This window comes from Pungitius pungitius, chromosome 4 (genome assembly GCF_949316345.1).
Source record: "Pungitius pungitius chromosome 4, fPunPun2.1, whole genome shotgun sequence".
Classification (NCBI taxonomy): Eukaryota; Metazoa; Chordata; class Actinopteri; order Perciformes; family Gasterosteidae; genus Pungitius; species Pungitius pungitius.
In genome coordinates this window covers 11499513-11521118 of record NC_084903.1, presented here as the reverse complement: position 1 = coordinate 11521118, position 21606 = coordinate 11499513, and the positions used below count along the sequence as shown (strand labels likewise).

General features: G+C 42.4%; 1 protein-coding gene across 12 annotated transcripts in view; it reads left to right on the top strand.

The window, feature by feature from the left end:
• tjp1a (tight junction protein 1a) overlaps positions 1-21376 on the top strand; it is a 71015-nt gene extending 49639 nt beyond the window's left edge. For 5 of the 12 annotated variants that reach the window (XM_037456306.2, XM_037456298.2, XM_037456362.2 and 2 more), the window contains 22 exons: positions 3437-3576; positions 3860-3965; positions 4091-4241; positions 5822-5930; positions 6043-6262; positions 7222-7406; positions 7681-7776; positions 8462-8488; positions 10198-10280; positions 10672-10882; positions 11168-11268; positions 11375-11725; positions 12615-12866; positions 14020-14853; positions 15004-15086; positions 15251-15427; positions 15599-15705; positions 15842-16086; positions 17129-17283; positions 17370-17590; positions 17763-17906; positions 19676-21376. In XM_037456306.2, coding sequence (XP_037312203.2) covers positions 3437-3576; positions 3860-3965; positions 4091-4241; positions 5822-5930; positions 6043-6262; positions 7222-7406; positions 7681-7776; positions 8462-8488; positions 10198-10280; positions 10672-10882; positions 11168-11268; positions 11375-11725; positions 12615-12866; positions 14020-14853; positions 15004-15086; positions 15251-15427; positions 15599-15705; positions 15842-16086; positions 17129-17283; positions 17370-17590; positions 17763-17906; positions 19676-19770 — 4093 coding nt within the window. In that variant the 3' untranslated portion in view covers positions 19771-21376. The remainder of the gene's footprint in view (positions 1-3436; positions 3577-3859; positions 3966-4090; positions 4242-5821; positions 5931-6042; positions 6263-7221; positions 7407-7680; positions 7777-8461; positions 8489-10197; positions 10281-10671; positions 10883-11167; positions 11269-11374; positions 11726-12614; positions 12867-14019; positions 14854-15003; positions 15087-15250; positions 15428-15598; positions 15706-15841; positions 16087-17128; positions 17284-17369; positions 17591-17762; positions 17907-19675) is intronic. The other 7 variants (XM_037456318.2, XM_037456309.2, XM_037456337.2 and 4 more) reach the window with 6 other exon arrangements.
• The last annotated feature ends 230 nt before the right edge of the window (positions 21377-21606 follow it).

Genomic DNA, 21606 nt, shown 5'->3' with positions numbered 1-21606 from the left:
GTGGACCGAGATCTTGTTTTGAAAGTATTTAAGATTTACTTTTAACTCCTTAAACCGGTTATCTCAACTTTATTACATCACTCTCTTACATTGTGCAAATCAAGATTTATTTAATATTTAACACAAATTGTTGCCTTGTTGCCATTATACATGCATGACCTAAATCTTTATAACGTATAGTCGATGATGTGTTTCCATTTCATAGCTATTTTCTGCACATCTTCTAAACACGTGATGTGTTTTTTTCACTACATTTGAATGCTGATAATGTGTCTTTTGTCCTTTTCTTTTCTTATTGGCAGTTGGAACTTCCAGTAAGTTATCCTTGTTGTAGTTTAGTGGTTTAATAGCCTCTTGTAGCTGACAAGACGAGAAGGAGAGCTAGACCATACTAGTGACTGTAGTGACCCTGGGTTAGTGTGGAGCTTATTGTATGCTTATAAGGTAAGAACAAGATACTGAGGGGATAAGATGACCCGATTCCAGTAGACTGGACCACCCCTTGGATAAGACCTATGCTAACAACAGATTGCACTTATACTGATATTGGATATTAGTTAGATACCGACATAAACTGCAGGCTCAGGTATCTGAGTTACTAGGCCAATCTGGAATCGGATACCAATATTTTGATAAACAATAAAAATTCAGTACATTATATATATATATAATCTAATTTTGCCTTTCACGCAAAAGAATAATCCCAGTCACTTTCACACAGAGGTTTACAGTTTATTAATTAGACACTGATATTCAAAGCCCAGTGCTCATTCTGTCACTGGTAGAGGAGATCAGACAGAGGCTGTGTTGCTGGTTTCTATTCTTAGTAAAGGCTGCGTTTGATACTCTGAAGTAGGGGAGGCTCTTGAATTAGGACCCTTTTAGCACTGGGGTTTAGTTTAACCAGTTCTTCATTTCATCATATGTATATGGACCTTGAGTCACAGTAGGCTGTCTGTACTGTTGTTGTTACAGCAAACAATTTCTTTTAACTAGATAGAAAACTAACCGAATGTGCTGTTTTGTACTCCTTCTGTGAACCCAAATTTAGCTGGAAAACCCGTAGCTTTTTTGCAATTTCTTGCATTACCTGTTTTGCACACACTCTCACAGCTGTTGTGTCTGCCGGATGCTAGCTCAGGATGCTGCTGCTAGTTTGGCTTTTCTAGCTTAGTTGCTTGTCCCTCAGTGCTTCCATTAGATGGTTCATCATGTCGGCATGTGGAGTAACCTTCCTTGTTTCAATGCAGGATAAGGGCAAGTTCACTGTTGCACAGATTACTTCCAATGTAAGTGACTCCATCTCTCTGATACAGACCAGTTTGTTTAGCATACGCGTCATACTTCTGTTGCTCTGTTCCTGGTCCCTTCTCTTATCTTTGTGCACCAGATTTGTGTCCATCCATAAGTTAGAAAACGTATGGATGGAGTAGTTATGTCATGTGTGTGTTTCACCCGTTGTCGGACCGGGTCATCTGTTACGCTCAGCCAGTTATACAAGGAGTTCCACCTGCTGCTCGTGTTTGTTTGTGGTTGTAGAACTTATTGACAGTCTAACAATCCCTCGCCTGTAATATCAGGGATTTTTTTTTTTTTACTTTTATCTCTTCACTCCCTCCAATTTAGGAGGGGGTGAAGGAATTTGACATACTTCCCACAGTGCTTTGCCCCAAGCCAGATGGTTTGCTTAACCTGATTGGCTGTAGGGCTTACAGGCATTCCCCGGGGCCCGAGCCCGGTGGGTGTTTTTAAATTAAAGCGTATCCTCGAAAACGCTGTTCATTCAAAGTGTCTCTCAGCGGGCACGGGTACTCTGTGTTGTCTTCCACGGAATTAAACTGAAACTCCTCGCAGTGCTCGTCATGGTTCAACTTAAAGATACATTTGTGTGAGTAATTCATTATTTTAGCAGTTTTTATTTAGTGTGTTTAAGCTGCATGTTAATTAACAAGAATTCTGCTGATGCAGATTTTGACAAAGATAAGTCAGTATACTGAGTAATATTTGGACTTGTTGATCAAATGATTGTTATGCAGTGTAGAGATTCTGGTTTGGCGGTTAATTTGCTTCCGCAGCAACAGCTCTCCCGCTTCTTCACTTTTTCTGTCTCTCACTGTGTACCCCAAACTGTAAGAATGTGTACGCGAGGGCATCGAACAAAGGCTGCTGTCTAATGGAGTTTTAGTGTGACGCCTTTTTTAAGCACCATTCTGCACTGAGGAATACCCGATTGAGGCCTCAACCACTTTCTCACTTTTCTCTCTTCTTGTCCCTTGCTCTTGTTGTGTTGGTCTCTCTCTTCTCCCTCTCATTCCTCCAATACACACAAAGGCAAACATACTCTTGCTCTCACTCTCCCATTACAATTCTGTTATTTATTTCCCTCCTTAACTCTTAAAATGTTGTTATTTACCTCTTACTCGCCCCTCTCTCTCTCTCTCTCTCTCTCTCTTTGCCTCGATCTCCCTTTTTTTCTTTCTCTCGCTTACAATTCTGTTATTTATCCTTAGGCTGCAGCTCTGATATCCAATTCTCCCACCACAACACTCCTTTGCGTAACTCACCAATGCAATGCACATGGTTGTACATAATTGTACATCGCTTTACATTTACTGGTTTTACATTTGTTTTTTCTGTCTTTCAGTCATGGGTCACTACAGTTAACTGTATACCTTTCCTACAATGTTTATTTACATTAAGTATGAGTGAGAAAGGGGGGGAAATAAGACAAATTGCCTAGTGTGAGCTGGTGGCAAAGCCTGCACCTTCTTCTACTAAAGCTTCTGAATGCGGCTCAAGTACTGTGCCAGCAGGCAGTCATGTGACCTCATTGGAATTCAACCATTGTTTTAAGCAGAAAAGTCTTTTCTGCGCTGTTAGTCACAGACTACAAGACGCACGCACCCACGCGTGCACACCCATGGTTTCCTCTTGTTTATGCTATCCAGGTTAAACAGGAACTTGGACTGAAAAGTATCGTTACTCAGAAGTTTATGTTGGGATACTTGGTCTGGTTGTGTGCTTTTACTGGAATGGGTGAAATGGGGCTTTACATCAATCATGCAATTTAAACATTTATGAATCCTGTCTTCACCAATTTAAATTGATATCAGTTTGTGGTTGAGAATGTCGTTAGCCATTTGGAGGGTCTTTTCAACCAAGGCTGCACATCCTTTTTTAGGGTATTGTCTTCTCATTCTCCATTTGCCTGTCCATGTCATCTATGGTCCCTGCCATTTCCTTTTGGGTTTATTCTTGGTGATGTCAGCACAGGACAAAACTATTTATACATTCACAGAATATACAGGGTAATTGTTACACACATCAGCAGAGATGTTGTACTTCTTTATGGAATGCATTGATGGAAAATTATTATTTTTAAGGCATCAACAGTCCCGATTACTAAATTTCCTTTTGCAATGTTTGTCTCTTCCAGCCATCGAAGTCGAGATGAGGAACGCGCATCCAAACCAGGGCTCATGTCCACTCCAGTTAAAAGCTCTGATGACGTCATCTTGTCACACGCCAGCGACCTGGCCAGTTCCAGAGATGACAAACTGTTGCCCCCGCTGCCTGGTACGGAAAACACTGCCCATCAGCCCTCTGCTCTGTGGATTTGTGTGGTTTCATGTCTGCCTTTTTATAAGTTTTGTTTATAAGTTTAAACAAATATTCATCACCAGATCTGACATGCTTGCACTTTACAATTGGTTTCAGTATTACCAAACACTTTGCTAACCATCTTGTATCAATCCCATAACAATGAAACTGATGCTGTTCAGCCTATAGCGTGGACCGATTTACCTTTAGGTGTTTGTGTGTTTTATTATACGTGGTGTGTTTTTTTTTATATATACAGAACCAAAGCCTGTTTATGCGCAGCCTGGTCAGCCCGACGTGGATCTGCCCGTCAGCCCCTCAGACGCCCCTGTGCCCAGCGCTGTTCATGATGAAAGCATCCTCAGGTTGACGTCCTAGATACTCACATCCAGTTCACCTTACAGTACTTACAGTATTGTTTGTTGCACATCCTTCCAGTGTCCACTCAGAATGATTGTTACTAGATCAATTTTTCTTTGTACTCCTGCAGGCCGAGTATGAAGCTGGTCAAGTTCAAGAAGGGAGAGAGTGTCGGTCTGCGGTTAGCAGGAGGGAACGACGTGGGGATTTTTGTGGCAGGTGTTTTGGAGGACAGTCCTGCAGCCAGGGAAGGGCTGGAGGAGGGAGACCAGATTCTCAGGGTACGCTATACTCACTCATTTAAGAAACATGCCAGTTTGTAAAAATGAAATGGTTCCATTGTTGCCAATGTAGTCTATAAACTTCACCAGTCTTTGTCTACATGACACATATTTCCAAAAGAAAAGCTCTCTTCTCTTGTGCTTTCCTTTGCTCTTCAAAGGAAATTAAGGCAATGTCTGGATGAAACAACTGAAGATGAAATATTTAGATCCAAGTTGTTTTTCCACAGAAAGTACTGGAGTATTTATAAAATTCTGTCTTTTCACTGCTCTGTCTGACAAAGAAGACAAACTCCTCAGGCCACAATGCCATTTATCAAAACTGCCAGCCTAGCTATGACAGAGTGGAAAGTGATGGTACAGAAATCTGTTGCATGTAAAAAGTTTTACATTATTCAGGATGTGTGAATGTGTTCTGATTTCCTTTTTTTAAACTCATTAATTCTGTGCTTATATTGATTTAGTGTATTTGTTATTCCTTAAATGTACTACTCTTAACTAGTAAAATCTTACATGGTATTGTTTTCTGTCAGAGCTTATTCTGTTTTTTGTTTTCAGCAAGTATGTATAAAAGTGGGAAGAACATCTGGTGTTTTTTGTGAAAACAAGATGAGCAGTAGCTGCCCACTCTGACTAGGACAATCTGTGGTGAAACTATGTGATCCCATGGCCACAATAGTTTTATTTCTCTGAAAAGTGATCTTGGGAATACAGTACAATGTATCTGTCGGTCAATGAGTCATTCTGGGCTCTGCCTGGTGTCAAAACTCCCCTTGTTTGCAATGTGAAGACACAATTGCCGTTCTTATGCTCTGACCTCAGAACAGTCGACTTTCTGTCCCGCTGAACACTAGAGTAACATTGTTGATGGGATGATGGAAGCCCTCTTGATGTCAGTGTTGGATCCATTCAGACGTGTTTGTTCGACAGCCAAGCATTACCCCTGCTTTGTTAAATGCTAACGCCGTGGATCCGTTTGGAATGGCACTGCACAGAAGAGGCTGAGTACTTGGCCACACAGATTTTCTCCCCCACGTCATAAACATTCATGGACTGCATTTATCTTATAAAGCAATCTGTCCATTACCATATCTCCTTCTCTTAATACAATATGTCTTATGTTCCTTCCACTCCATGGCATAGATGTGTGTGTGTGTGTGTGTTCTCTCCAATGTACGAACACACCTCAAAGACTTCCAGGACATTGTTTTCCATCTTCAGATAGTTTCCCTTTGGTCATGGTGTGCTAGTGGAGATAAAGACGTCAGGCCCTCCTGTTTCTGGAAAGGATAAAGGTGTCTTTCTGAGGTTCAGTGATTCCGTCCATGTGTTTCTCGTTCCCCTGCAGCCTTTTAAGCAGAGTCAATAAACATTAGTTATTGTTTTTGGGACCGCAGCAGGAGAAGGAGGAGACTGCTCGGTTGTAGGGGGGAATATACAGCCCTGCTTTAGGAACACTTTTCGACTTATTTTCTAAGAAAACAAGCGACAGCTGCTAGCGGGAACAGAGCACACTTTCAAATGTTATTTATATTTTAAAAAATTTGTGGTGTAAACTTGGTCTTCTGTCTGATCCATAGGTGAACAATGTGGACTTTGCAAACATCATCCGGGAGGAGGCTGTGCTGTTTCTGCTGGATCTCCCAAAAGGAGAAGAAGTTACTATTTTGGCCCAAAAGAAAAAAGATGGTGTGCCATGGCAGCATGAAGTGTTGTGATTGTTGTGTAATTGCAATAATTGTCAGAACCAGCAGATTTAAAAGGTGTCGTTATCATTTTGCTCATTTCTGCTTTTTTTCAGTATATCGGAGGATAGTGGAATCAGATGTAGGTGACTCCTTCTACATCCGGACGCATTTTGAATATGAAAAGGAGTCACCGTACGGGCTGAGCTTTAACAAGGGCGAAGTGTTTCGTGTAGTAGACACACTCTACAACGGCAAATTAGGCTCCTGGCTCGCTATCCGTATCGGCAAGAACCATCAGGAAGTAGAAAGGGGCATCATACCCAACAAGAACAGGTATTCAGGCTGCACTTTTTCATACATGTATAGTTTGTTGATGCTCTTTATGAATGGACGACGGCGGAGACAAGGGACTAGAAGAACTGTGGTTGATCTGCGAGTAGCGTGCAAGGATTTCAGAGCCTTTTTCCATTTACTTATTTCTTTCAGTCAGCGTGTCTGAGGATATGTAGCAAAAATGAGGGTGATCCAAACAACAGCATAATTTTATCTTGGCCTGTCTCTGCAGCCTTACACAGAGATTTCTCTTCCTTCCGCTGACAGAAAAGACATAGCTGTCCATAGGCTGCATGCATTTACACACCACATATTACTCACTGTGAAAGATATATCACCTTAGTAGCCAAAAATAAACCAAGCCTCCATGAGCATTCTTTCAAAACATAAAATCCCTGAAAGCACACTGAAATAAACAATTTTATTTTAAAAACAGCCATCAGTCCCTTTGGCCGGCTGCCTTACTCCCTGTACTGCTTACCACTGTGGTTTTATATGTGTAAAACATGAATTGCCCTGCATTAAGCTGTACAAAACAGTTGCGTCTAAAGACAGCATTTTATCTGAAAGTAGTGGCAAGTAATTCTGTAATAGTGGAAAGTGTTTGTTTTATAAAGAAGACTCATCACTTGACAACAAAGTCCTACTTTCTGTAATACATATTCTATATCAGAGAACCACTGAAATGTGTACATCACTGTAATCTGTGTCATCATGCGTTTGTATATCAAAATACTTGTTATTCTGCATTCAAGAGTTCACAGAAAAAACACTGGGAAATAATAGGTCAGCGAGTGTTATTGAGGTATAAACTATATTGTTTCAGCCTTCAAGACAAAATAATAATAAGCTTGTATATAAAAGGACCTCTGCATTTTATCTGCATTTTTTCAGGCAATAAAGTACTTAATAATCTCTTTGCAAGGCGTTTACAGCTCAGTACTTTTTTCTTTGTCCAGAGCTGAGCAGCTATCCAGCGTGCAGTACACCCTCCCCAAAACACCAGGGGGCGACAGAGCAGACTTCTGGAGATTCCGAGGATTGCGAAGCTCCAAGAGAAATTTGCGTAAGAGCAGGGAAGACCTGTCTGCCCAACCAGTTCAGACCAAGTTCCCTGCTTACGAGAGGGTGGTGCTGAGAGAAGGTAGGAACACATCAGCAAGACTGGACAGCAATCATTTCTGACATGGGTTTATACTTTAATGCAGGACAAATGTACAAAGTAGTGGACACATTTAACCTTTGCAGCTAAAAGAAGTTGTGAGCAGAAGCTAAGTAACGTCCGTAGTAGTAAGTTTCCAAGGCTTGTTCATTTGTCCATTACAAATATACTCCTATATGTTACCAAATGTATCATCTTATTTAGTATTTTGTGTGATACATAATGCAAACCTTTGGTGCTCTGCATGTTCTCCTAGCTGGGTTCCTGAGGCCTGTGGTTCTCTTTGGGCCGATAGCAGACGTGGCCAGAGAGAAACTGGCCAGGGAGGAGCCAGATGTTTTTGAACTAGCAAGTAAGTGATAAAGAACCCATCACCCTCTCTCGTGTTGTGACCTACCGCAGGTCTTGCGTTTAGACCCGACTCCCCCATTTACACATCGCACACTATACTTGTTTTTTGTATTGTTTATTAGGTGTTGTTAAACCAGACTGAGAACACAAAGTCATTAGAAACTTAAATAGTGTACGTGGATAAAGGCAACAACCTTTGTTTGTATTTAGTTATAAGCTTCAGCTTTTTTCAGTATTTGTTCTTTATAAAGGCTCACTGCTCTTCGCCTCTTTAGTTTTAAGTCTAGCCAGTAGTCAGTATTTTTACTGAATACAAGTGTTTGTTCTGCTAAAGTCCAGAATGCTACTGAAACTACGGTGATATTCCCAATTTAGAAGGTTGGTTAGTCAAGTTGTATAAATTATTTTCTTTGTTTATTTTTAGCTTCTCTTTCTTCATCTTTTACTCTTCTACAGTCCAACAAAGCTGCATCAGTCATCTATTTTAGTCTGCATCCACTGCTTCTAGATTTGAACCCTCTTTAATGTGTGCGTTTTATTTTGAAACTACTTTAAGGGCACAACAATACATGGCAGTACATCCACGCACACATATTTAGTACACAGCCACAACAAAAGTGATTCCATTCCTTGATGTTTATTTGCGTGACTCCAGTGATGTTTGTGTAACTGTATTTTCTTTTCAGAAACACAGCAACAGCAAGGAGGGGAAAGTATGTCACTTAGTGCATCAACTTTTATTTTTTTAATTGATTCTGTAAATGGCAGATCATTTATATTCTGGTGTTTAGTGTCAATCCGGTATATGAATGTTTCAGCAATGCGTAAAGGGGAATAGCACTTCATTTAGGCATGTTGATCAATACAATGGCCAACAATGATGTTTTAGTATGTATTAGAATAATTGTAAAACTAATTACAGAAGAATGCAAAATCATACTTGCACGCAGCATACTTCTTACATATGTCTATGTAATTGTCTCGTATGAAAGGAAGTTTACATTTGGCCCGCAAGAAAATATAATTTGTAATCAATGAAAATATATATTTGTTTAAGATTTTAATAAGCTCTGCTGCAATAGCATGGATCACATTTTGCACACTTGCACTTATTTTATTAAGAATACATTTTCCATTCTACACTTAATGCCCATATTTAAATCTTTGGAGCAGTTTGGCATTGTGATATTGCATTAGAGAATAGTAAATGCTGATTAATGTACCGTATCCTTGAATGAATACAATAGTATACTTGGTAGTTAAATTCAGTGGTATTCCCCTCAATGTATCACTTACGAAGACGAGGTAGCATGTGGACCTGTGCCGTTATTATGCCGTGAAAACTGAGATGTGTGGAGATTTAATTCAATAACATTAGGAAATTATCAAATAATTCCTAATAGAATGGGACTGTGGAAAATGATCTGAAAAGATTTTCTTAAAAACAAAGGCCTACAATACCACCAAAAATAGGTTATCAGATGAAATGGTCTCGTCTCCAGTCATCTCAGCGGTTAGCTGAAAAATGAGCCATCTTCTTATGTGGTTATGTTACACTTCTTTCCTAATACCTTCTCATCTGGTCCTGAGCCAAAAATGTATCTGTCTAAAATCTGGGTCAATATACGGCTCACAAGTACAACAAACCACAACTCTGTGATGCTACTGTACAAAAACATTGTGCAATTTTGTATGAAATATAATACACTGACGTAACTGCATCATAACCTAAATCTGTGTTAGCATTGCTACATACACTTGAATCTTCACTCTTTGCACGGCTATTTCTATCTGCTCTCCCTGAAATGTTTTTGCGTAGATGAGAGCAGTATTTCAGATCATTGATCATATTAGCAATTAGAAATGATAGAAATGAAGCCCTGTGTGTTAAAGTCATTATTATACTGCAATTTGGTGAGATGAGTGCCCTCTTTTGAACCTTGTGTCTGGGCAGGAAACATCGCTTATCTTTTATGTGAATCATAAACCCCTCCTCACATCCTTGCTTAAATCCCTGAGGCTTACAATGACACCGTATTCTCATTAATCCCAAAATGACCCTCATGCTCTTGTATGCGCATATTTCATGTCAGTGTTTCTCACAAAACACGTTTCCTGCACCATCATTTATACTGTTACATGCAGTTTCACGCACACATTCATTAAACACTGAATTAATTTTTCCTAAACCTACCCAAAATAACTAATGACTATTGCATGAATTGGCTGCTACTATCTATCAGTTGTCATTAACGTACACTTGTCCTCTCCCGTACGGAGATTATTATTCTGTATTTAACAGCGCTTTTTATGGGAGTGGACAAATGCACGCCACAAGAATATCTAATTAGGCCACAGCCAGGTTTTATTGCTATTTGTGTTGATGTGATCCAGTAACTCTGTACTTGTTTGTCTTCTATAGGAAGTGAGCCCAGGGACGCTGGAACCGACCAGAAGAGCTCCGGCATCATTCGCCTGCACACCATCAAACAGATCATTGACCGGGTAAGAAGCAAGATATCCACACGGGTTTAGATGTACGGACAATGGGTCAAGATATACATCTGAGGACGGATTTATTATTGTAGTGATAAAATGCCTGAGGTGATAAGTGCAGCTCACTGCTGCCCTCTGGTGTTCTGCATTCATTGATGCTACTAAATGCCTGAACTTCAACAAATTGGGTAATTATACTGTGGCAGGTTGACTTGCAAAAATAACCCAGACTGATGAGATGTTGCCTCGCCTATGTTCAAGATCTGCTGCACACATAATATGGAAACATCACTGTTGGCCATATATTGTATTCAATCTTTACACTTTCTTCACTTTAAGGGGGAAAGGCTCACTGTATGGAAATAAACACGGTTATGTTTTTTTGTTTCTGTGTATGAAGGACAAGCATGCAGTGCTGGACATCACCCCTAATGCAGTTGACCGTCTAAACTACGCTCAGTGGTATCCAATCGTGGTGTTTCTCAACCCAGACACAAAGCAGGGTGTGAAGACGATGAGGACCCGCCTTTGCCCTGAGTCTAGAAAGAGTGCCAGGAAGCTTTTTGACCGAGCCCTCAAATTAAGGAAGAACAACCACCACCTCTTCACCAGTGAGTCAAGTCGGGAGTATATAGTACATATATGCAGCACAGACCCATTTCAAAGGCAATTGGCAATTAAGTTAAATAGTCACTCTTTACAATCACTTGTTCACCACTAACCGTCATTCAGAACAAAGTCTTTATGGAGGGTTGTGGTGTGAGAATGCTGTTGGGTATAAAGAGTATCATGCTAATCATGTTAAAGTGGCAGATCACATGTGCCTATGAGTAACTTTTCATTATATTGCTGACAGTCTTTTTTCGTCCAAACTGCACTATCCTCTGTGTATTCAGCGACCATTAACTTAAACAACATGAACGATGGCTGGTTTGGCGCACTGAAGGAATCGATCCAGCAGCAGCAGAACCAGCTTGTGTGGGTTTCTGAGGGAAAGGTGAGACGCGCACGGCCCGAGAGCCCACATGTGAACACAAACAGCCCATGTGGACTGGAAGTGGTCTGCTCCTGCTCCCTCTCTCACCTTTCCCCTCGTTTCACAGGCTGACGGGGCAGCCGAGGACGACCTGGACATCCACGACGACCGCCTGTCTTACCTGTCGGCGCCGGGCAGCGAGTATTCCATGTACAGCACCGACAGCCGCCACACCTCCGACTACGAGGACACGGATACGGAGGGCGGAGCCTACACCGACCAGGAGCTGGACGAGACCCTGAACGACGACGTGGGTCCTCCTGCAGAGCCCGCCATCACCCGCTCCTCGGAGCCGGTTCGCGAGGACCCGCCTGTCATCCAGGAGCCCCCTGGCTACGCCATCTACCAGCACACAGTCCAGCCGGACCCCCTGAACCGCATCGACCCGGCTGGATTCAAGGCACCAGTTCCGCAGCAGGTAGCGTTTCTGAGAGCCGCGCGTCTTCCCTGTTGTCTGGAGGACGTGGTTTGCGTTAGAAGGGTTTTCTGGAAGCGCTATTGAAGGCACTTTTTTATTTTTGCAGTTACTCTGTCAATCTACTGTTACCAAACAATATAAGTGCAAAAGTGAAAACTTCTGTGGTCAGGTATCTATCGCCATATATAAAGATTATATAATATATATATATATATTTATTATATTATTTATTTTATCTTTGCCTATATCTGTGTGTGGATTGCTGTTTGTGAATGTGTTTTTTTAATTTTTGAAATGGAAAAGAACTCTTAAGTTCTACTGTTACTCTCTGGTTCTCTATATTACCACAAGCTGTCTTATTGGTGTGACCGTTGCTGATGTCACTGAGAAAAGAAACTTGTTTGTCAAAGTGTCTGGACCAGTCCTCACCTATGTGCACTTCTTACCTTTTTTTGTTTTATTTTTACGCAATTTGGACTGTGACAACACAAGAAAGTATTATGTGCATGTTGGAAATGCCAGTATTAAACCAGTGTACCTGTGAAATGTACTAATCAACACCCAATTGGCCCCAAATCTAAATGTTTGTTGTCTCATGATGTGTCGTGAAAGGGGAAAGAAAAGATATTATTGTATTGTAACTGCAGCGTTAAAATCAAATTAGTATACTCTAACAAGAAAAACTTGTACTTGTAGCAGATGTGTATTAAAGCTGCTGCTTATTCTGAACTCTCGAGTGGCGTTGGTTGATCGCCAGATACTGTTAAATGTGAAGGAGGGTGATTGGCTGTTAGGCACAAGTAAGGAGCAGACCGTAGGCAGTAGCACCTGTTAGTACTGCACCACGGTGTCAGCGCGTGTTATTAAACATTTCTGAACCACTTCACAGAAAGCAGAGGCTGCTGCCGTCCCTAGCGTCCCCAAGCAGCCTGAGCCCCTGGCTGACACAGGGCCCCCCGCTGTCGACGTTACTGTAAAAACTGTAGGGGGTCTGAGCCCTGACGAGGCTCCTGCAGCTCCTCACAGCCAGCCAAGCCCCAACCCAGAGGCTGGCTCTCTTAGGAGGCCCACCACTGAGCTAGCTCCTCAGAGCGTCACACCAGAACCTCTACAATCTGGACTGGCCAGTTCAGAACCAAAGGTATCCATCCGACCGTCACTGGACGCTTCGTGAACTGACTCAGCCCAGCCCGGTCCGACCCGGCTGACCTCCTGTGCTGCTGCTGCTGCTGCTGCTGCTGCCTGTCTACCTACCTCCTGCTGCCACGCTTCTCTCTCTCCCTCTCTTTCCGCCCTGCATGTCTACTGACCACAGTGCTGCCCTGAAGAGACAGAGACTTGTTTTGTGGACATTGTTGTGCGTGCCAGAGTATATGTGTGTGCATGTGTGAGCAAATGCTGGTAAACAACAGTGGGCCTGTAGGTAATGGCTGCGCTCACCGGAGCCATCAGAGGAGCAGGGGAACTACCCGGCCCCTCGGCTTTCGGCTCTCGCTGTTGCTTATCCTCTTTGCATGGCTGCGACACGTTTGCCTCGTTCTGTTAACCACTCCGGGTTGATATCTTTGTGCTGTATTCACCAGTGCAGATTAAAGAGGATTGTTTCTTTGTAAAAGTAACCACTAACCTCCCACCATTTTCTCTTTCCTAATTATTTTTTTCCCGCGTTTTAAATGTAGCCGTGAACCAGCCAGTATCAAAGACCAGCTAAACAAAAATGTGATTATGGTGGATGATTAATGGTTACTTCCTGATGATCCGGATTTTACATATTTAGTTACAATGGGTTTATGCTGTGTTTTAATATTATTGTAGATGGTTAATTTGCTTTAGTAATTGCACTAAAACAGTGAGTGACATTTTGCAAAAATGTGAAATTAGCAGCGCTCACATTATGTGCGAGAAAAACCAAATTATTAATGTATTATATGTTACACTCCTAAACCAAATTCTCTCACGGCCAAGAAAAATGCATCCCACTGTTTTGCTGTAATTTCTTCAAACATTTCTTATTTTCTTTTCAATGTTGGAGCTGCAATGGTACATTGTGATGTTTTGAAGCTGCAATAAGTGTATGCTGGGATTTCTACTATCTACTACTATCATCTGATCAGTAACCCTCCCTCTCAGTTTCTCTATTTCAGGTCTTTCCCTTCTTGTTTCTTCTAGTTTCTAAAATAATATATCGGAAGTTTGTTAATAATGTTTACTCATTTAACAGATTTCTGTCAGTACAATGTGTTAGTGGATCCCGTGCAGCTTTTAATCTTATCCTCTATTTGTTTGTTCGGTAGATGTTTCAGAAGGATCCATACAGCGTGGAAAACATAGGGAGAATCGGTCACAGCATGAAGCCTGTGACCTACAACTCTCAGCAGGGATTTCACCCCGACCAGCCGCCATACAGAGATTACGACCACCCGCCCAGTCGGTATGATGTCAGCAGCAGCGGAGTCGGCAGCGGAGGTGGTTACCCGCAACCAAAGCACAGGAACTATGACCCCAACCCGCCCTACGAGAACAGTGTGCCTCATTACGACCAGCAACAGTGGAACCCTTACAACCAGCCGCACTCAACTGCCAACTCCCAGGGGTACGACCCCCCCGTACCGTACAGTGACGGCCCCGACTCCCAGTACACCCCTCCCCTCCGCTACGACGAGCCTCCGCCTCAGCAGGGATTCGACGGGCGGCCTCGCTACGGTAAACCAACAGGTCCGGGTCCTGTCCGCTACGATGATCCTCCGCAGCCAGCACCGGGGCCCGACATGCACTACAACCAGGATCCTCACCTGAGCGCGTACCCTTCAGCAGGCCACTCCCCAGACCCGGCCGCCCAGCGGCCTTCGTACAACCAGGGACAGACGCCGCAACAAAAGAGCTACAACCCTCGGCAGTATGACACTGTTCCTGTGAACTCTGACCCAGGCCCGGCACCCTCTCACAAAGCAGACGCCCCGTCATCGTCTCCCGCGGAGGCTCCCAAGTCTTTCCCCGCCAGAGATGAGCACCATGAGGACCCCGCCATGCAGCCACAGTCGGTTCTGACCAGGGTGAAGATGTTTGAGAACAAACGCTCTGTGTCTGTGGACAGAGCCAGAGATGCAGGGGATTCATCTGGGAACAAGGTACACCTAATGCACTTTCTCAAGTTATATTTGTTGCTAGTGTTTACTGTTGTATTTGCGCTTCAACTTAATGAGAAATGAGTGCGTTGGATGTTCATTATTCTAAATAGTTGATCCTCTTAACGAGGTTAATTGTTTTTGCTGTTACAGGCAGCGGATTTACCTTTGAAAGCAGGCGGAATAATGCCCAAAGCAAATTCTCTGAGCAACCTGGATCAGGAGAAGGCCTTCAAGTAAGCAATGCAATTGCAATTTGTCATGACTATTGGAATTAAATTGGATATTTAGTCACTATTTCCACATTCATTGACAAAATCTTAAGCTCTCCTCTCGCTCTGATCTCACCTTTTTCGCCTTGCTATTGGCTTGGTTAACTTTCTTTATCTCACCAACCCAGAGCCCCAGGGCCTCAGCAGCCTCCGTCCATGGTAGCTGATGACATTGTGCGCTCCAACCATTACAACCCTGATGAGGACGAGGACTACTACAGGAAACAGCTGTCTTACTTTGACAGGCTCCAGGCCGGTCCTAACAAACTCCAGGCACAAGCACCAGCAGCTAACCACTACCCCAGGTGAGGGTCCTCATCCACATTCCCAAACATATGATGCTCTTGTAAAACATATTTTAAGTGTTTGAAGAAAAGTATTCACCTAAATTATCTTTCACATCAATCATGAGGGTTTTTTATATTGTAATTTCTACTGTGGATCTTGAATTGATGGATTTGGACTTTTGATTTAAGGACTGAGTCAGTGGAGAAATCCATTCCAGTGGAGAAGAAATATGAGCCTGTATCCCAGGTGACGCCTTCTCTGCTGCCACCTGTACTTCCCAAACCCACACCCGAAGGTAAAAATGAACTGTGGATTTTACCAGATTGTAATGGTGTGAAGATGCTTCTGTATTAAACTGTACTGCTAAAATGTTCAAACAAAGCCAAATGCCCTCAGTGACCCACGCTGTGACCCTCATGGCTCTTCCACAGCCAAACCTCCTGGCCGAGACGACAATGTCCACAACAACTTCCTGCCTCACAAGAGTTTCCCTGAGAAGTCTCCGGTTAACGGCACTAGCGAGCATCCTCCAAAAACGGCTCCACCTGCAAACAGCTACAACCGCTACACGCCCAAGCCCTACACCACGTCAGCCAAGCCTTTTGCACGCATGTTCGACACACCCAAATTCAACCACAACCTTTTGCCCAATGAAAAGCTGGACGCTGCTCCAAAGGTAAGCCGTTTTTTAAGCAGTTATAGTGCAGTGTTCAAAAGCAGGTTGGGATGAAGGAGGGAGGGCTTTCATGTGGTAAAAATATAGCTGTGTTGCTGTATTTCTTAAGCTGTCACTTTGACACCAAAGGTACCATATCTTGGCAATAGGTTTTATTTGATTAATTCACAGGTGATTAGGTCACTTACATTTTTATTAAAGCTTGGTATATTTGATCTCATACGGACCTCATTGTACAGATCGTTATACTTTGGTGTGTCGCCTCACAGAAGGTCCTTCTTGTGGCCCAATGACCTTTCTGTGTGGAGTCTGCATTTTCTCCTTGTCTGTGTGGCATCTCCCTGGATACTCCGGCTCTCTCCCACAGTCCAAAGACATGCGCTGGAGATTAGGTTGATTGGTGACTCTAAATTGCCCGTAGGTGTGTGGATGTGAGTGAATGGTTGTCTGTGTCAGCCGTGTGATTGGCTGTTGACCAATCCAGGTTGTACCCCGTCTCTCGCCAAATGTAAGATGGAATAGACTCCAGTGCCCCCCCGCTACCCTGTATGAAGGATAAGTGGCTTTGAAGATGGATGGATGGTCCGCTGTCTGTGTGTGAGCCCTGCCATTGACCCGATGTTCACTGGGATTGACTCCATGAAGGATAAGCAGCTTTAAAGATGACTGACTGACAGTTGTTTATAGGCATTTCATTACTTTGAGTTCACTTTATAAGAACTCTTCTGTAACTTTAATCTTTTTCTCACACTTTTTTTTCATTTTACAAAGCGCATATTGATCTGAAATAGCTGTTATGGAAGGGTTATTTATAACCGCCAGCGTGATAGTAATGTGTGATGCCGAAAAGCATGAATCAAAGCACTTGTGCTTTCGTCCTCCTACCGTCAATTAATTTTTGACATCCTGGTTGACATTGAATCCGCTGAGATCTCTCTTAGAAGCTATTTATTCTCTTTTGATTGCCGTTTCTGGTTACATAAAAAGGTTCAGCTGCAAGCTCTTGCTTACACTGCACTGTTGCCGTGTGTGTTTGGCACAGGGCCAGAGTTCCAGCCCAGTGAAGCCTCAGATATCCCTGCAGCCCCAGAACACAGACCCTGACAGTGGCCTGGACACCTTCACACGCACTTTGGAGCACCGCTCCAAGCACCAGCTCAACAACATCCACGCTGTGCCCAAAGCCATCCCAGTGAGGTAACAAACTCCGTCTGACTACAGATCCCGTTCCCAAAGCATTCTGTTCAATAGGTGTGTGTGAAACTGACTTTCTTTTCCCTCAGTCCTAGCGCCCTGGATGATGATGAGGATGAAGATGAGGGCCACACAGTGGTTGCCACGGCTCGAGGTGTCTTCAACTCCAATGGTGGCGTCCTGAGCTCCATCGAGACAGGCGTCAGCATCATCATCCCACAGGGGGCCATCCCCGACGGCGTGGAGCAGGAGATCTACTTCAAGGTCTGCAGAGACAACAGCATCCTTCCGCCACTCGACAAGGAGAAAGGTAACTCCTCAAAGTGGGAGGCATGACGAGGCCCGGAGTTCTCTTTTTAATCTTATTTGAATTGCTGTATACTATATGTTAAGTTGCTTAATATGTTGTACTGGTGCGATATACTAGCATGGGCTAGCCGTTTGTGTGTTTACTTTTAATGGTCCTGACTCTGTGATTACAGGAGAGACTCTGCTCAGCCCTCTGGTGATGTGTGGACCTCATGGCCTCAAGTTTTTGAAGCCTGTGGAGCTGCGTTTACCTCACTGTGCGTCTATGACCCCTGATGGTTGGTCTTTTGCTCTAAAATCCTCCGACTCCTCGTCGGGTATGCTGTGCTCTCTCTGTTCTTCGGGGTCATTTGGGCTGGCTTTGTGACAATTTGAGGGTTGTGGGTCAAGGTTTCATTCATTATTTGTAGATTTTACCCCTAGTTTTGGTTCTCTTAATCAAAAATCAATGAAAAAAATCAAACTAAACCAGAAGATTTTGGTCACTGAACATGTCTGAGAATCAATCTAGGGGGGAAAATCTGCTTGTTCACACTGTATTGCTTTGATTCATTCACTGTCATACTTTATCCTCGTAAACTCACCCAATCAATCTGTAAATCACTCGATCACTGGTTCTTTAGTTGGTGTTCAGATCAATCTTCCTCCTCATAGTTTTTACATTCTGAAATTGCAGTATTTTGAATTTTTCACCTTGAGTCATTTTTAACACGTTTCTCTGATTTCATTTAACATTCATTCATCAGATGCTTGGCTGATTAATCATTTAATTTCACCAGGTAACAGAATGATGCATGCCGCTGTGCTTGGATAAATTTGTCTCACATAGCCAGCCAAATCCTGACCTGAAGAACCGCTTTTATAGATCTTGACAGAAATTGGCACACTGTCATAACCAATAATGCCTCTTTGTCCTGCAGAAAGAAAGGGAAAAAGCTTGTTATCGTGTCAAAATATAGCTCTCCAAATTTAGCTTCTGAGTGTTGTTCTTATCCAAGATAGTTCTCAGGTGACCATCCTTTTCTTAATGAATTTGTCGTTCAGACTGGCTCAAAGGAGTTTGCTAGTCAAATTGGATCCTGGACAAACAGGGAAGTGGAAGCAATCAAGTAGATAAGCGATGCACAGCTGTCAGCAGGTGCTGGAGGGGAATCCGATAATTATAACTCCTGTATGTAAATGGTTACTTGCTTATGACGCTTTTAATCAAGCAGCAGATGAGAGAAGATCCTGTAAAAACCACACGGTGAAATACTTTATATAACAAAACAAATGAGAAAGAGAGGAAGTTGTCCAAATCCTCTTTAGAACCAAGACAAGTTTACTTTTAGTAGGTCATTGTTTAGTCCATCATAATTTTGTATAATAACTTGAGCTAAATGAAAAGTTGAGCTCTTGGTAAGAAAGTTTTTTTCTTTTTTTTTTAAACAAACTAATTCCTCCTCTTTCCTTTCTTACATCTTCTAAAACAGTAGTCATTTGGCCAGTGGTCGGGATTAGCTGCTAATTAGCCTCATTTTAAGGATGAAGCTTGGGGGGGCTGAATGAGATGTGAGCTCGCTTCGTTGTCCTGCTGAATTGTGGCAGGATTATTGGGTCTTAATCCTCTTATTGTAAAGCGAGGCTGCTCTCTGGCCTCCTCCTGTCCCCTCTCTGGGTTTTTCTCCCTTTGCTTCCCTTTGTTCCTTCTATACAACTCACCGCATCCGACTGCCTCTCTTCTGTGTATGCTGTGTTAGACTGTAGATGATTGTGTGAAGCCAAAGACATTTAGGTCATCGTCTCGGGATTCTTTGGGGCTCCACCACTAATGTGATTTATACAGTCCTGTCCTATAGTGACTAAGGTGGGAAATTCAATAAAAAAATAATGAACTGCTTTCATGGCCCACAAAATCTGTGATTTTACATAACATGGCCTACAGACAATAAATACAACGGACCTGTGCAGTTTTTTTATATGCGACTCGTTTGTGACGGATTGTTGTGGTGTGAAGAGGAGCTGTATGCACAGTGCTCATGAGATGCATTACAGCACTAACAAGCAGCTGTTATCACTCACTATGCTGCCATCTGTCTGTCCGCAGGTGACCCAAAAAGCTGGCAGAACAAGTCTCTCCCCGGAGACCCCAACTACCTGGTGGGAGCCAACTGTGTTTCTGTGCTCATCGACCACTTTTAAGGCCGGACCAGCTGGAGTGATGTCACTGACTGTGGAACCACGGGGCGTAAAGTGAAGAAGACAAACACACATAAACACACACACACACACACACACGCAGAGGCACCATATGATGGAGTATGAAGATGCAGTCAGTGCTGCTTGCTGCACCCTTGGATGAAGGCGATACACTGATGATGGTTACAAGATGTTCTTTAAACTTTTCCCTGTTTTGAAGTTGTTGAAGTGAAATAAAACCATGGATGCATGCGCCATGCCACTGAGGATTGAGACTATATATAATGCAAAGTTTAATGTAACTATTACATGAATATAGGTGAGGCTTTTGGGGCACTATAAATGCGTCAAGTCCGTGTTGGTGTATTTATGCTATATATGCGTACAGTATATATAGTAGTATTGAGAAGAATTACTAAAATTGTACTTGTAAAGTCAATTTCCAGTCAACATCTTGTTATTTTTCAGTTCAGGTGCCCAAATTCAAACCTGTATCTTTGCGGTTTTCTCCACATTGAGGATATTTCTAATGAAGGTTCGGGACGGAAGTGAGGTTGATTGAAGCAAAGGGTGGCGACAAGTATCGGTTGAAGAAGTTGGCAAAACATGAGCTGGACATGAACCCAAGCAGCACACTTTTTAAGAGATGTTCTTCTTTTTCCTTCAGTGATATCTTGTAGCTTTATTTCTTACAGAGTACCGTGTCTCCTTCCAGCCTGAGGGAGATCTATGCATGTTCTTACTCAGGTCCAGTAGCCCCCTCAGTTCCCTCCTTGCAACTATTTCTCGCTCTCTCCATCTCGTCGTCTCTGCGCGCGGTCGCACTCACACACACAAATAAGCAGTAATGCCTTATCTGCAGATTATTCACGTCTCATGAAGAAAACAAAATAAGTTATGATAAATTATGGTATGTCATTGGTTTGCCATTTTTCTTTTGGTTAACCCTTCTGTATAAATGAACTCTGGTTTAGCACACAATACCAATTTATAAAGGATAACAAACGTATGCGCTTCTGTTTGCTATGCATTACTCCAAAAAGAAGCGGAAAAGACGTGACTGTAAATAAAGCTAGCATATTGCCTTGTTTCTTTTGTTTGTAAATGAACTTTTTGTATGTCTTTCCTTTTTGTATAAAACTTAGAGAAAACATGTTTTAAAAAGTGGAAGACGCTCTTTGTATTCCGGATATAACCCTGAGCCTTGGAAATTGTAACCTAACAACAATGCATCACATCTTTTCTACCGATATATTCACACTACGTTATGGTCACAAAAAAGCTCTTTTTATTCATTTTTGAGGATCAGGAAAGTGCTTGGGCTAAAATACATTTAAAAACATGTTCTTTTAAAAAAGGGTGTGCTCTCAGAGTGTCCCCTTCACTGATTTGTGATACTGGATGCTGTATTGTGTGCCCTTAAATGTATTTTTGTACTAATAGACAATGTATGATGTATGGCACACCAGTACCATTTTTTTTTTAGATATAACACAGCTTTAATTGGATATTAGCGTTTCAGTTGTGGCTGACCTTTTTTTTCCCTCTACAACACAATTTTAAGTATACCACTGTATTAATAAATAAATAAAATCATTTTTAAAGTAAAGACACTTTGTGAAAGGGAGTTTTTTCATATGCACATTTTTTTCCTTTTACATCTGATAAACTGATCTTTGTTATCGTAGTTCATATACATTTAATGCTTAATGTTTTTGTATCTACGGATATAAATAAACTCACCGCCCACTTTATTACGTCCACCTTGCTACTAAAATGTTGGACCTTCTTTTGCCTTCACAACTGCCTTAATTCACTGCTTCCTCAGCTCGTCTTCAA